General features: G+C 39.5%; 2 protein-coding genes across 2 annotated transcripts in view; one reads left to right on the top strand and one right to left on the bottom strand.

Annotated features, from left to right (window-relative positions):
• The first annotated feature begins 302 nt into the window (after positions 1 to 302).
• On the top strand, positions 303 to 10,723 carry LOC106948330 (Smith-Magenis syndrome chromosomal region candidate gene 8 protein homolog). The gene is made up of 6 exons (XM_015033936.1): positions 303 to 776; positions 3,497 to 3,909; positions 5,651 to 6,351; positions 7,682 to 8,098; positions 8,366 to 8,855; positions 9,622 to 10,723. The coding sequence occupies exons 1-6, from the start codon at positions 591 to 593 to the stop codon at positions 10,052 to 10,054; spliced, it is 2,640 nt and encodes an 879-aa protein (XP_014889422.1). The 5' UTR covers positions 303 to 590; the 3' UTR covers positions 10,055 to 10,723.
• Positions 10,724 to 10,931: 208 nt separating this feature from the next.
• Positions 10,932 to 15,757, bottom strand: part of LOC106948327 (uncharacterized) — an 8,970-nt gene continuing 4,144 nt past the window's right edge. Inside the window, exons 2-8 of the mRNA XM_015033933.1 lie at positions 15,136 to 15,362; positions 14,986 to 15,065; positions 13,664 to 13,753; positions 13,489 to 13,563; positions 13,303 to 13,407; positions 12,743 to 12,848; positions 10,932 to 11,796 (exon numbers count right to left, since the gene is read on the bottom strand). Coding sequence (XP_014889419.1) covers positions 11,768 to 11,796; positions 12,743 to 12,848; positions 13,303 to 13,407; positions 13,489 to 13,563; positions 13,664 to 13,753; positions 14,986 to 15,065; positions 15,136 to 15,362 — 712 coding nt within the window. The 3' untranslated portion in view covers positions 10,932 to 11,767. The remainder of the gene's footprint in view (positions 11,797 to 12,742; positions 12,849 to 13,302; positions 13,408 to 13,488; positions 13,564 to 13,663; positions 13,754 to 14,985; positions 15,066 to 15,135; positions 15,363 to 15,757) is intronic.

Below are 15,757 nucleotides of genomic sequence, written 5' to 3'. Positions count from 1 at the left end.
TGCACAGGGAGAACATGTAGACTCCATGCAGAAAGAACCTGCCCTGGTAGGGATTTGAACTCAAGACCTTCTTGCTACAAGGCAAGAATACTGTCAACTACGCCACTGCACAGCCATATTATATTTTATATTATATTATTTGCACGGTCTAACTTTTTGGTTCTGTCACTCAAATCTCAAACTGTTTAACGTTTTTATTTTAGCCTGGAGGCCTTCAAAAGCCCTTTATTTGAAAGGCCTTCAGAAGAACCGATGCTGAAGCTATAATTCAGACGCTAACTTCAGCATGATTTTCACACTGTAAAGTTTTTTTTAGCGTGTCAAAGACCGCAGCTCATAAGTTGATAAGTCGGAGTTTCCGTTTGCTTCAGCTTCTGGCATATCCATGTCGTACCATGGCCGAAAATAACTGTGCAGCTTGTTTGTTACTCTCCGGCTGTTATTATGTTGTCCAACAGAAACAGCTGACTGACTGACAGAGAGCCAGGCTGAGGCGGCATGGCGGTGGCTGACCCAAACGTTACTGCTGCTTCTTCAAGGTGAAAGGCAACGGTGGGATCCTCCATGGGCTGAGCCGTCACCGACTGAAGATGATTGGCTCACCGGACCTGCTGCCCTTCACCGGCAGCGGGGGGTTTGAGGAGGAAGGAGAGGAACCGGGGGTTCACACTCTGCCTGAGGAGTTCTCTGTCCGCCTTTTACCGCCTCACAACCCCTGGAGCACAGCAGCCCAGTTTCACCGGGACTTTATACTGGTGGCTGAATTCTCAGAGCAGGTGAGCGCTTTATTTCAGGCTGATTGGAGTCAGTCAGTCATTCTATATTAACTTTTTAAGTAAATAAACAAAAACCAACAAATAGCGAAATAAATGAATGAAAAGGGAAATGCAAAAATGACTGATTAAATCAAGAAATAAGTGAACGAGAGAATGAATAAGTAAATAAATAGGGAATAAAATTAATACATAAGCAAATGATACAGAGAATAAACAAGAAAGTGATTGAATGAATGGATAATTAAATCATAAAATAAACGAGTGGTTATGTAGAATAAATGAAAAAAAAGATTAATAAGTTAATAAGTATATTAATGAAATAAAGAAATAAATTCAATTAAACTCTGGTTGACAATATATTTACTAATTATATGGAAAGTAAATTCTTATAAATGTGTTCATCTGTCAGTGTTTGTGATTCGTGAAGGGATCTGCAGAAAGTACATTTAGGGCACAAACATCATATACTAAAGAATAACATCAGATCTGTGGTTTCCAGATAAATGTGTCATTCAACATGACATCTAAAAATGTGATTGGGTTCTAAATCAACACTGTCTAAATCCGTTGTGTTATTCGGAAACACAGAACTGTAAAGTTTTGTGATTGTAAAGCACAATATTGATAAAGCTTTCGAGCTATTTCTCAAAAATATTTCAATCACTGCACAATAAAAACTGTCCAACTGTCCTTTTTAATTATAGGCAAAAACACAAAGACAAACCGTGGGTTAGTAAAGGATTACAAAATGCATGTAAGAAAAAGAATAATCTACATAAAGAATTTATAAAATATAGAACTTTTGAAGCTGAGTAAAAACATAAAACCCATAAAAATAAATTAACTATTATGAGAAAATGTAAGAAGGATTATTAACCTTCTTTAGGCTTCGTAAAACATTAGGGAATATGTCTTTCATAAGAAAGAATTCTTCCAATACTACTCGCCCTTAATAATTAAATTATTTTTGACAAAACCCTGGATGAATATTTTGTAATGGTGGAGGATGATGTACTTGAATCATATAGATAAAAAAATAAATTATTGAAATAATTTATCAATATAAGAATAAAAAATCAATGGACCAGAATGGAATTAACATGACTCATTCATAATTGGAGCATTTCCAAATACTATGAAAATCGCAAAAGTCATTGCTTTGTTTAAATCTGTCAATATTTTTTAATAATTATACAATAGACATATGTCCCTAAAATACTATAATAAGTGTTTAGTAAAAAAGTTATCTATGTGATAAAAAAGTAAACTGACTGACTGTGGCTTCAGAGAAACCAACATCAGTGGCATTGATGCAGTTAACAGAAGAAATCATAGACAGTATGCATAAAGGAAATTTGCAATTGGTTTATTTCTTGATCTCAAGAAACTTTTTGACACCATCAATCATGACGTTTTACTAAAAAAGGTTTAGAATTAGTGGGGTAGAATTAAACTACCGTAGAAGATACATTGGACAAAGGAAACAGTTTATAGAAGTAATCAGAATCAGATTTATTAAACATCATAACTTGTGGGTTCCTGCAGGGGCCAGTGTTGAGTCACAAATTACTTATTTGTATATAAATGACACACTCAAAGTATCAAACCTGCTAAAATATCTTATATTTGAAGGTGATACTTAGTATTGTCTGTGCTGGAGAAAACATCCAACAACTCTCAGAGGCGGTCTCTGCAGAAATGAAAAAAACTAAAACATTGGTTCAAAAACAATAAATTATCATGAAATTCATGAGATTTTAGAAACCTCAACAAACAAGAAAATAATGCAATCAAAATAACCATTGACAGTGTTGTTTTAGGACGAGTCCCTGAGTTCAGATTTTTAGGTGCCATGTTGGATGATAAATTTAGCTGGAAACCACAGATCTGTAAAATCAAAACTAGTCAAAAGTGTTGCATTGTACCACATTTGACTTATTGTGTTTTGTATTTGACTTATGTTCTGTGAAAAAAACAGAATATAAGTCAAATACAACTTGCACTGACATGCAATTGTATGTCAGTGTGTGGGGTAGATTTATGGAATGGATAAATGTAATAACATGAAATGATGTATGTTTCCTGGTTGTTTGCAGTATGATCTCACAAATGAATGAAATAAAAAAGCGCATCATCGTTGCTGTTGTATGATATCAATAAAATGTCATGTAAAACAGTTTACTGTACAGTTATTTGCTGTGGATTGGACTTCACTTTTTCAGGAAGTATTTCTCCTTTTTAAAAGAGAACTGTTCCTCAAACGATTCTTCATTAAAACAAAACACCAGTCACAAACACAAACTCACACGAGTTCTTTTCTTCACTCAATACCAAACTTTATTAACTTTTTTGTGCTTTTAGCTGAACCTCATCATCAACATAATTTAACAGTACATTATAATGTTAGATATAGAATCGCCATATGGCTATAGTGAAAATCAGAAAAGAAACAAAATCCTTCTGTTACTCAACAGCAGTGGAGCTTATAGTTAAGAATCAGTACAGGTTTAGGGTAAAAGGTAAAACAAAAAACAGTTTGAGCCTGTTTGTTCATGCAGAATGCAGCAGGTCATTAAATCTTTAAAACTTACCATCCAGACAGGTGGTGTTGGTTGTGACGTAAATGGAAAAGCAGACCAAGTCACTTTTTTCAGAAAAGAATCTAGATATCTGTTGCTCTCAGTGATAAATTGGATACATCCTCCTCTTCTGTCTTCCAGGTTGGTCCAAAGCCTGTCTTAACAATACCAAATAATCCGAAGATCATCGGCTCGTTTGACCTCAACCACTTCTCCGTCCGCATTATGTCTGTGGACTACCAGGCGTCCGGCCCGGGTCACACCTCCCCTGCTCTGTCTGGACCCCGCCTCAATTTCAGCGAGGACTCCAGGGTAATCCTGGGAGACTCAGCAGACGACTCGTTTGCGTATGTTCATCACCTGACCCTGTATGACCTGGAGGCTCGGGGGATGGTGCGACCTTTCTGCATGGCCTACGTGTGTTCGGACCAGAGAAAGCTGATGGAGAACTTCTCTGAGCTGTCCGAGTGTTTTTCTCAGGCCTCTGACAGCTTGAAGACTGGAAACAGACAAGCGTTCTCCTCTGAATTGCAGAGAAAGCTGCAGGAGCTCGAGTAAGTTCCTCTTTGTTTGTTTGTAGTAATTAAAGAACCAGCTGTTTCAGCTTTTTGGGATTGTTGCATTAAACCAGGACGTTACCAATTCATTTTGAATAAATTAGTCTGGAAGCTGACTGGAACAAATTGCATAAAGAAGACTTTCAAAAACAGACTTTGCTGTTAGTAGTAAAATTCATCTTAGTCAATGATGAAAAGAGGAATTATTTTTAATTATTAAATAATATTCCAATTTCCTCATTAAGTGGTTTACCGTCAAACAAAGAATGCAACATTCCTACAACCACATCCTTCTATTCCACACATAATGACAGCCAATCAGAATTGGCTGTCATTATGTTGGTAAATTTGCCATTTTTTTCAAATGTTCTGCAGCATATTAATGTCTGTGAGGGTTAAGGTACAGCAGAACTGTCTGTCTGTTCACCAGAGAAAATCAGGGCCTTGAAACGTGTGAAAATCTCGGAGCCCTGTTGTGAGTCTTTTCCACAACGGGATGAAATTGAAAAATGTGTTAAATTTTCAACAGATCCTTTTTGCTTCTGTTAACAAAAAAAGAAAATGTTATTTCGATGTTTTGTATTTGGATGGCATCCTTCATTACACAATTTTCAACTCTTTTTAACTAATAGATCATGTTTTTTTATTTTTTTTTTGTTTAGTTACAGAAAACTTCCACTCACTAAAAAATCTAACCAGATCATTTCCCTACTTTTACTTAAACCAGACCTGTGTTCTTTTTACAAACAAAATAAATGTATCACATCAGAAGCTTTAAAGATATCTCTGTTTACGGTCTGATAATACACTGATTATAACAACTAAATGTTTTGTCCTCAAATGTCTGGAATGTTATCAAAATGCTGGACAAATCTGGAATTTTGAATGGGAATATCTGTAGAAATCTTGGAGCTAAGAGTAATTGTTCATATTTTCTAACAACCCCAAAACGGTTCCAGGCACAGTTCAGCCTGATAAAGATGTAAAGTGTTTTTGTCGAATTAGTTCAATTGATTCAAATAAATTTATTTATGTGGCAGTAATTCTTTATAACGGTTTGTGTTGACACATTTCAAATTAGCAGTGCCAATAGAAAGAAGACAGATTATGTGGATGAATGAGAAGCAAGACATGAAGGATTCCTGCAGGTTTCAGGTTGAGGAGTCAGACTGCAGTGTTTTGGTTGTAAATGGTGCCACAATACAAGGTCAGGAGTTAAAAAGGTTTAGTTAGCTCAGGTTGAGCAAGATTTGATCAGATTCTGAGCATGTGCAGAGGGAGGACAGAAAATATGATGGAAAAGAGAAAAAAAGTCCACAACGGAGGATAAATGTGTGTAGTAGAAGGAACAGAGTGAGATGATCCTGTTGTTACACTTAAAGGAAGCAGGAAGAAGAAGATAAAAGTACAAATTAAAAAGTTTTCTGTCTAATTAGTTGTTGAACACTAAATATTCAGATATATATTTTCATATTTGCTAGATCTGTCTCAGAAAAAGCATTCAGGGTTAAATCTCTCATTCTGATGTTTTTGCAGCCTGGATATGGAAAATACATTAATGTTTTCTGATTTTATTCTGTTCTTTTTGAGAGATAAAAAAAACTAAGACGTATGGAGTTGAAGGTGTAGCAAATGTGCAGAAAACCTGCTTATCTGATTTCTCAGAACAAAGTGTGAGATAAAATTCTGAATAGTGAGGAATTGTGAGTTGACTGAAGAATCCCTCTGACCGCTGCAGGTACAGACGGAGGGCCCTGCTGCAGGACACACACGCCTCCACAGGAGCAGGAGGCAGAGCTGATGAGCTTGAAGCTTTAGAGCATCTGATCCTGAACCACAGAGAGCTCCTTCGCCAGGTCACATCCTACCCAAACAGGAAGCTCCAGCAGCCTGACTTCCTGCCCTATGACACGGCCGACCTGCAGTCTGAGCCGTCCTCTCCCTGCCTTCCCTCCACTGCCTCCTGCAGGTCTGAGTCGCTTCTGAAGCCACTGGAGGAGCTCTGCAACTTCTACTTCCTGTCCCTGGTGAAAAACCAGCTGGCAGACACGGAGCGGCGTCTGCGTGGTGACAGGAGCGTCCTGCGAACTGATCGTGTCTCACAGCTACTGTCCAGGAAGCTGAAACTTACAAACTTCCTGTTTGAGCTGTGCTGCCCTGTGGATGCTGAGGAGGAAGAGGAGGAGGATGAAGCAGAGAGGGTCATGGGGAACACTGTGGGAGCTGTGGAAAGACAGTCAGAAAAGCATAGTGTGGAGTTATTCTCCTGTGTGGAAGAAATACAGATAAAGATGGAGGGAGTGGGAGGTGGGAGAGTGACCCCTGACCCCAGCACGTCCACAGACATGATGGGCAGCGTGAGCAGCAGCGACAGCATTGAGGTTCTCGGGACGGAGAAGTCGTACCGAAGTCAATGGGCCATTGTATCCGACAGCAGAGGTACGTTATTAGAGTGATGGTGGAAGGAAAACAAAAACCTGCGTCTCTAAACGGTACAAAAGATTTTCTCCTGGCCTTTTGGAGAAACTTTAATGAGTATTTTCATTTCAGCAGCTACACTGCTAAAACATAGAACCTTACCAAGTAGTTTTAGTCTAATTTCTAGTGCAAATATCTTAGCACACTTGGGATATGATAAAAGTAACTTAACATATTTTCAGCAATAAATATGTGCTTGTTTTAAGTCAATAATTCCTGATTGTGACGCTTCAGACTGTCACAATGTTTCAGAAGCTGTTTGTTTGACAGAATCTCAAGTCCCATGCCTCTTGTGATGTCATCAATCCAAATGTACACAAGACACAATTAGCTGTTTAGCATTGTGTTATAACATTTAACATTCTTCAATGTTGCTTTTCAAAAACTGGATTTTAAAATCCTGGGTGATGAAGTCTATACTTAATACCTCATCTGCATTACATGTCAGTGGAAATGATACGCCACCTGATGGTATCTTTAATATCTGCATGATTGATTGTGACTTTTATCAATCAAGAATAGATGTTCTAATTTTCTGGGCTGTCATCAAGCATTTTACATGATAAACTGTTTAGTCAAAAATCATATTTCAGAGACGAGTCAGTCTGATATGAAGCAGCATCAGTCTCTGACTCTAGGCAGGTTTTCTGAAACTATCCAGCCTGTAGTGCTAAATGGAGTCGATTCCCGGCGCGGGGTCTTTCTGCATGGAGTCCACATGTTCTTCCTGTGCCTGTGTTAATTCTCTCCAGGTACTCCGGCTTCCTCCCACAGTTCAAAGACATGACTGTCAGGTTGACTGGTCTCTCTGATTTATCCGTAGGTGTGTGTTTGTGTGATTGTTCGTTCTATCTGTCCCTGTGTTGCCCTGTGATGGACTGGTGACCTGTCCAGGGTGACCCCCTGTTGACCGCACCAGCACCCTTAGGATCCCCCTAGGGATAAGTGTGATGGATGGATGGATGGATGGATGGATGGATGGATGGATGGATGGATGGATGGATGGATGGATGGATGGATTTTTAAATGGGACATTTAGACTTTTCCATAGATCAAGTAGATAACAGTTTATTGTGTTGTTTCCATCTCGTTTCTATTGTACAGTTAATGATCTGTGCCTTGTTTTCTCAGCAGAGTGGTACAGAAGCACATCTGAAAATAATTCAAACTATGCCTTTTAGCAATTTATCAAGTAATTAAACTTCCAAAATGATCCATTTAGATCTCTGTGTTTTATTGCAGCAATGATCTGATTGAAAACAGTCGGTTCAGTAGTTTGTGTTCTCCACAGAAACCCGTGTCGGGACGACAGACGTGATTCTCCAGCATGCAGCAGGAGACGCAGGCATTCGGCGCCTGCGAGCCTCCGCCAGGCGTGCCAACAGTGAGGACAGCATCGAGGTTCTCAGCACGACTGAGTCCATCGTCCCTGACGACCTGTCTGCCATCACAGAGGAAGAGGCAGAGCATCACACTCTGACCAATGGATTTGAGGAAGAGGAAGAGTCAGAGGCTGGCTGTAAGACTGATGAAGTCCTCAAGGAGGAGAGGATGAAGAACACTGCTACTGCCGGGAAGGAAAGAGCTGAATCTGCTGGAAGAAAAGAACTTTTAGAGGAAATAATGTTCAATGTTCCAGAGAAAGACAATTCACTCACAGAGAAGAGTAACGAAGTCCATAAAGACAAGATGAATAAACTGCTACAAGGTAACACATTTACTGTACATTTAACAACATATATGACTATTTTATCCCAGGCAGTCAGGTCTTCCTGTAATCTTTTAAGAGATTTTTGGACTTCAAGATCTTTCAAAAGGTTTTTGATGATTTTACCTCCCAGCTCCTGTACCTGACATAAACTGTGGAGTGCGTGGTTCTGCTGGCATCAGCCCTCCAACTCCTGAGTCCGGTCTGTACTAAAAAGCTTACCGGTTTTCTTTGCTGTAATCATGTGATGAATCTGTTTCCACACAGCTGGAGACGCAGTGGAGTCGAGGCAGAAGAAGTTGAGGCCGGTGTTTGACCTCCATGTAAAAATGGCTCCTAAAAGCGTCGTGGCGGAGGGAGCTCTGCGCACGCTGCCCTGCGCTCCTGTGAGGCTGCTCAGCGTGGACGAGTTCTCTGACTGCACCAGCTTCACCAGCAGCTCAGAGCCACCGTCTCCCACCACAGCCAACCTCACCAGCACATGTGTGGACAAGAAAAGGAAGAGGAGAAGGGCTGGCCTGCGAGCCCTCAGGTTCATCAAGCAGCTCTCCTTCTCCCAGCATGCCATCTTCTGTTTGCTGATTGGCCGGCCACTGGTTGTCATCGGAGGAGACGAGCAGCTGGTGAGGAAGCTGGTGGACGGCTTGAGGCTCTTCCTGCCAGCACCTGGTGCTGATGGGAGCGCTGTGATGTCATGTTTGGCCACGCCCCTCCAGCTGACCGACCTGCTCACCTGGAGGCTCATAGGAATACACAGGTGACTGTTATGTGACTCGACCATATCTCTGCATTGGTTTGTTGACATTATTAATTCCTCCTGCCTCTTGTGGTTTGGTGCTGCCTGTCACAGTAACACATATTGTCAGGAGACAATATGTGTCCTGTCCCAGAAGTTTTTGATATAAACTAAGGCTGCACCGATTGCAGTTTTCTGGCCAATTATCAATCTTTATAAAGCTTGACACGTCGACAAAACAGTAGCAATTTATTTTGTCTGAAATGTTGTTAAATATAGCAAGAAAGTTGCCAGTAGTGAGGATGACGTGCAGACATGAGCTGGTGGCCGATCTAACAGTCAAACCTCTAACAGGAGAGCAGAAGAAGACAGCAGCTGATTTTTAGACCTTTGTTGAAACAGATAAGATCAGAGAATAAGATCAACTTCTCATGGAAGAATCGGCCGATCACCGATCTCCCAAAATTAAGGAAACTGGCGCTCATAAATTGGTGCACCTCTAGTACCAATCAATGCATTTAGAAGATTTTGTAATCCTTCTTAAGTCCTTCCACACAAATTTGTTAATTCAGGTATTCATGACCAGATAAAGCTGACCTTTCTTAGACAAATAGCAGCTTTTAAACTGCATGAAACTTTTGTATGTGTGTGCATATAAGGAGGTCAGTAACTATTGTTGCACCGGAGAAAACATTTAAATAGGTGAGTCAATTCAGAGGCAAAGTTTCATCTGCAAGAACTTCATACCTTTATATGTCATAAGATCCTGCTTGGTTTTCTTCTCCAGATCATCTTCCAGTGCATCCTCTTCCATCCTGCAGTCTCTGACTCACTTGAGTCGTTACATCGCAGTGCTGGACCTGGATCAGAAGACGCTGCGCTGTCCTTCATACGCCGGATCCCTGGCCGGCTTCCTAGCCAGCCCTCACACCGGCATCAGCCGCGGCCTGACCTACCTGCTGCACCTGGAGAGCTGCCTGACTGCGCTGGCCAACCGGGTGCTGCTGCAGACCTTCACCGCTGCTTCCCAGCGTTACAGAGCCATCGCCGAGGAAAAGGACTCGCAGCAAGCACCACAACTCTGCTGCAGTGAAAATGATTTTCAAGTGATGCACTTTCTGACTGACCTGATCACACAGCGGCACACCAGACACGGACCGCCGCCTTTCAGGTTTTCCTACAGCTCAGTGCAGCTTCACAGGAACACATATCCGACATAAACAGACTGAGGAGCAGAGCAGATTCACAGGATGCTTTTATTTTGGTACCTGCCCTCCGAGTCCATACAATGCCTTAGTTGTAATTAGCAGCTGCTGTATGTGCACAAAGGATTGTTCAAATTAATATAAATATGAGCACATTTAAGACTCAAACGAAAATGAATGTTAACTGTCTCCACCCATCAGCTTGACCTGGAGGTGGACATGAAGGAGCTGGTGCAGACCTCTACCCTGAACAGGTCGCCAGTCCATCAAAATTAAATTATACCTCCATCATAAATTCATACATATCAATAAATAAGCCAATGCAAAGATAACCTGTACACCGTATGGTTTCAGTTAGTCTGGCACTGTGACTTCTGCTTGTTTTTGACTAATTTCCTTTTTTTCAGAACAAAAATCTTTTTGTCATTTTGATCATTTAATCTAGTCAAACTATGCACCCCTAAGTATAAATGTCATGACTATAGGCAATGTAAAAGTGAATCAGAGAAAACCTCAAATCTGTAACATTTTCCAGATTTATTTAATCAAATCCAGAGCATAGGGAATCCTAAAACTGAGGGTTTATTTTTAAGACATTTTTTTAGCACTGACTGTCAGCAACTTGCATCCGCATAAGTGTTGTGCTTCCTAACTTTAATGCATAAAATAAACTTTTTCTAACAATGACTGAAAATTTTCCACTTTGAAGAATTAGCCAAATTTTGACTGTAAAAGTTTTAACCTATTAATATATTAACATTACTTTGGCCTTAAAAATCAAACCGCAGCTAAAGAATGCAAAATTACTTGAACATATTTTATTTGTATATGTAATAAATGTGATATATTCTATTGTGGATGATTACTTTGAAAATAAAGTCAGAGAAAAAAAAAGGCCAAACACTGGAGTCATTTATTAAACCAGATTATCTCAGAAATCATTAACACTGATGGCAGTACGAATCCTTATGAACATGAAAGAAAATCATTATACAGGAACAGAAACAGAATTCATGTCCACTTTAGCTGCACTCGGCAAATATTTGGTTGATCTTTAAAGTAGATTCAATACTACTGTACAACATGGAACAAGGTTTTAAATATGAAAGTAGAAAAAACAAACAGTCAAATGGATGAATACATTAATGAGACAGAAAATAAAGTATGGAAATTATTTTTCCATCTGAACTGATCTTTTTGCTGCATAGGAACTTTTAATTTCAGTATTAGTCTGTTCTAAAGTTAATTTTTAAAGTTATCTTTTAAGCTTTGTCTAAATTGTTTTTTAAATAGTTGACTGATTTTCAAACTGTATAAAGCAACATATGTTATGGTCTAAAACCAGTGTTATTGTACAGCACATCAAAAACCAGTTTCATTAAATTACATTAAGAGAATTGAGGGAATTGTTTAGCTTAATAAATGGTGAAAGAGTAAAGAGTTCTCTCCCTCTGTGTGTCAACTGATGCACATTCCTACCATCCACTGCGCCGCAGAAAGAGGTTCAAATGTAAAGCACATGACAGCAGAATCTTACTGTTGCTCAGCGTTACTGTCATGGTACTTAAAGTAAGCAAGAAATACAACACAAGTCCCACATGGCTTCACATTGAGATAAAAAAAGAAGAAGAAGAAAAAAAAACAGTCCTTTTCGGAAGAAGTGTCCTCAGCAGGCAGATCATCCAGGTGAGACTTTAGAGCTTCAGAGCTGAACCTCTGAAGGAAACTTTACTTGAAATCAACGACCAGCTGATTTCCTGCAGAGTTAAAAGACAAAGAGAAGAGATTATTGGGGAAAAGAACACAAGCAGGCTGCAACAGAAGCTGGTTCACTTCTTTTTGCCTTTTTATAAACTGTACAGCTCAAAAACACATACAGTATTTTTCTTCCAAACAAAAATTTCACTTTGAAATTTCACTGTGAAAACATGCTCAGAATTTGAAAAGGGAAATTCCTTCTTAGGAACTGAATCCGTCAACAATATGCTCCAGCACACAAACAGCTGTGTCCACTCACATGTGCACCATGAGCACACACCACACAGACTGAGCGGTCAGGACCAGGATCTGGGCCGCTGGCCTCCAGCTCCAGGCAGGTCTCTGCTGTTGAGCTCTGTTCATCACTGATAAGAACATTGATAACCTCCATGTTGAGCTGAAGGTTTATGATATCCATTACAATAACGAAAACTATATTTGAATCAGACTGGATCATCGGGATGACACAGGCAAAGTCAAAGTTTTAAGGGGTATTCCACCACAAAAACCCCCCAAAAAGGATAAACCCAACCATAAAAGTCAGAATGAATCTGATGACAGTAATAAATGATAACTACAACGACCATTTCAAATGATAGAAAACAATAGAAAAACATGCCTATCAAACAATGACATATGTATTTTGCTTCAGAAGGAAAGAAAAAAATAAATAAAATCGCTCAACACAACTAATGATTTTTTTATTACCAATGCAGATTATAGATTATATATTCAGTCTGAGTTGTCGGGCTAAAGGGAAAAACAAACAAAAACTCTAAATTTCAATATTTGTATCTGAACATGATTTTATTGAAAATGTTTTCTGAATCTGTGGTACTTCAATAATTAGCCAACATGGACTGCACTGCAGCCAGCTGTAAACATATTTGACTTGAGGCCCAGGACAGAGCTCTGGCTCATCGCCATGACAACATGTCCTCATACCTGGTGTGTTTGACGGCTTCTGTGTAATCTCCTTCAGGAAGGAGTGGAGACGGTCTTGACTGGACGTCATGCCGTCACACAGCCACTGAAAGGCCCACAGGTTGTCCTGCAACACGGAATCAAACCCAAAAACCAAAATGGTTAGTTAACACGCTTCAGTTTAAAAAATAAATACAATGTTTTCTTACATCAAGTTTTAATAATAGTTCAGACTTATAAGTCACATAGGAATATTATCTTAAATGTATTTTCTGCATTTGCCCCAAAATTAATTATATAATGTTTGTCAAATGGATATTTTAAAATGTAGCTTTTATATTAAACAGCTGCAATCAAAAATAAATAAAAATAAAAACAGGTCAGTGTGAATCATCCTAAAAGTTTAGCATAAAAATGCTAATCAAATCATCAGCTTCCTACAAAACCTAATCTAAAGCAACAATAAGCTCTGGTTATCATAGGCTTCCTGTTGTCTGTGTTCAGCTGCTAGTGCCGACCGGAGGCCAGTCACACCGTCAACAGCAACAAGCGCACGTTGCTTTCATATGGGGAGATATTACCTTATAAGCATTGAGAACAGGCAGAGCTGGACTAAAAGAACCCTGAAGGATTCTGACACCCAAGGCTCCTGTTACCAACAGCAACAAGGCCTGATCTGGGTATGTCTGTGGACAAAAGCACACGACCCGTTACCACAGCAGTATGAATGAGTCACATATTTAATACGGATATCTTTGCAAACTTACCCTGAGAAAGCAGCGGGAAATCTGTATGTTGTAACCCTGCTGGTTGAGCTGGTCTATGACGGCATCCCGCGACTCCTGGACCATCAGGAATAAGACGGATAAACTTCAGACAATTAGCATTAATCGATAGCAGATCTCGAGTCTCAGGAGCAATTATTAAAACTGAAGAACATACGTATAGAAACTGTTGGCTGGGTATGGGCAGGGCAGTCGGAGAGCCATGAGGAGAGCAGACCACTTTCAGTAAACTGGCCCAACACTCAGGCTGCAGGAGAGAATCGGACACAAATCAGTCAAACTGTCCAACACGCAGCCTTGCCACAGTTTATAGGATATAAATACAAGACATATTAGGGTTAGTCATTTCTTTCCACAAAAAAATAAAGCAAAGTTGGAAAATCTGTATGTGAAACACTAAGTAATGCCCTGGGACATTACTTAGGTCAACACAAGGTCAAGCTGCTTTTCACTACAATAAAGGAACTGATGCAGAGCAGGAGAAGGCTACAATACAGAAAAAATAATAATAAGAGAAAGAGTCATCATATAAAAAGAAATATTTACTACAAATTCAATGATGAAGAAAAGTTAAATGACAAAAAGGAACTTATAAAACAAGTTTACAGAAAATCTGCAGTACACTAATGTTTTCAGTCCTGGTTGTTTGGTTAAGGTGTTTGAGACTCTGGATGACTCCAGGAAAGTAGGTTCATGTTTTCTGATCTCATTGTCCAAAAACATTTTTGGTTCTTGTTTTGTTTTTATAGGTATTCTTCTAAGCTTTGTCCTCAGAACAGTTTTTTTTTTCTTCCCCCATTTTTAAGGTTTTGTTGCCTCTAGTGGCAGACAGTGAAGAGAAAGACATGCAGAAAGCGGCCGGAGCTGGGAATCAAACGAGAAAAACGGCTTTGTCACTGAGCCATGTGGCGCCCCCATCAGGCCACTTTACAACAGTTGAGTATTTTTACAAGCATAAAACATTTCAGTCAGCCTTTCCAGGAGAGACCTTTCCAGAAAAAGCACCACAAGGTGCAGAAGAGCTGAAGACCTGGGAACTCCAGCTGGACGCTACAGGCCTTAGTTACAGTTAACCTGAACTCTAGAGTTCTAGAGTCAAGAAGACAATAAGCTTAAAAAAAAGGTCATTTAAAAATCAGTGCATGCTAATCTCAATGAAATAAAGAAATGTTTTTTTTTTTTAAAGAAATTTGGGCTAAAATTCAATCAAATTTTATTCAGATAAAATCAAACAAGAGTTAGTGATGGTAAAGGTCGTTCTAACTATTAGGAAAATGGTAAACTTTGTTTCCCCCCCCCACACAGCTTCTCTATTCCTTTTAATCATAGTTTAAATTAAAGTTTTTACACTTGAAGATATAATTAACTTGTGTTTTTCTGTCTCGTGAACCACGACAACTGGAGAGTGTTTTCTTTTAGCATAGCGATACGCCAGATATTCATGAAACATTTCATCAGAAATAGGAGCTGCAGACTTACATCTGAGTAGACCGACAAGGAGCATCTCTGGGCTTTGAGAGCAAACTTCACCAGCTCAGACCTCTTCAGTGGCACAGCATCTACACACAGGAGACGTGTTAAAACCATTCCTCTTCACATTTTATTCAAAACAAACAATCCTTTTCTGACCTTTAATCGGTTCCCAGGATGCCTCAGAGAAGCAGAGCTGCTCCAGCTGGCTGACCGTCAGCCTTGGTGCTGTCGCCGTCTCAAATATCCGGAGGAAGAGGAGGAAAATGGCCGGAGTGAAGCGGGAGGCGGGGGGGTTTACTGGGGGAAAGAGGCTTTCCAATGCCGACCCAAACTCTCCTAACTTACACTTGAAGAAAGGAATGAGGTCTTGGATGTGCTGATACCTGATTCCAAATCAGAAAATAAAACAACTTACTACTGTTTGTGTCTGAATGATTTACATGCCTCCATCTATGAGCTTTTTCTTAAGAGAAACAAAAATCGCCAAAACCAAGTAGGTCTGAAAAATGGTATAAAGACCAAACAAATGAAAAATAAAAATAAAATACATATTTGGATGATCAAACGGGTCAAAATCTTCTCTTCCAAAAGAAATAACTTGACTTGAGATATTTTTTAAGGGACATGAAACTTTGATTGAACAAGCTTACCACAAAGTCTTTAAAGTCTCAAAAAACCAAGTTGATCATTTTGTGGTACCAATCAGAAAACAAGACAACATGCAAAGGTAGAAATGTTATCTTCTCGATTAACTGGTTTCTGTGTTGATGAATGAAAC

This window comes from Poecilia latipinna, unplaced genomic scaffold, assembly GCF_001443285.1.
Source record: "Poecilia latipinna isolate Pla-1442-1.1 unplaced genomic scaffold, P_latipinna-1.0 Scaffold283, whole genome shotgun sequence".
Lineage (NCBI taxonomy): Eukaryota > Metazoa > Chordata > Actinopteri > Cyprinodontiformes > Poeciliidae > Poecilia > Poecilia latipinna.
This window is presented reverse-complemented; position numbering and strand designations above follow the sequence as displayed.

What these genes read in the sequence shown, in the direction of transcription:
- LOC106948330 (XM_015033936.1), top strand. Translation starts at nt 591, where the DNA reads ATGATTGGCTCACCGGACCTGCTGCCCTTCACCGGCAGCGGGGGGTTT. An exon ending in CATTGTATCCGACAGCAGAG is followed by an intron (nt 6,352 to 7,681) that starts GTACGTTATTAG and finishes TGTTCTCCACAG; the next exon opens with AAACCCGTGTCGGGACGACA. An exon ending in GATGAATAAACTGCTACAAG is followed by an intron (nt 8,099 to 8,365) that starts GTAACACATTTA and finishes GTTTCCACACAG; the next exon opens with CTGGAGACGCAGTGGAGTCG.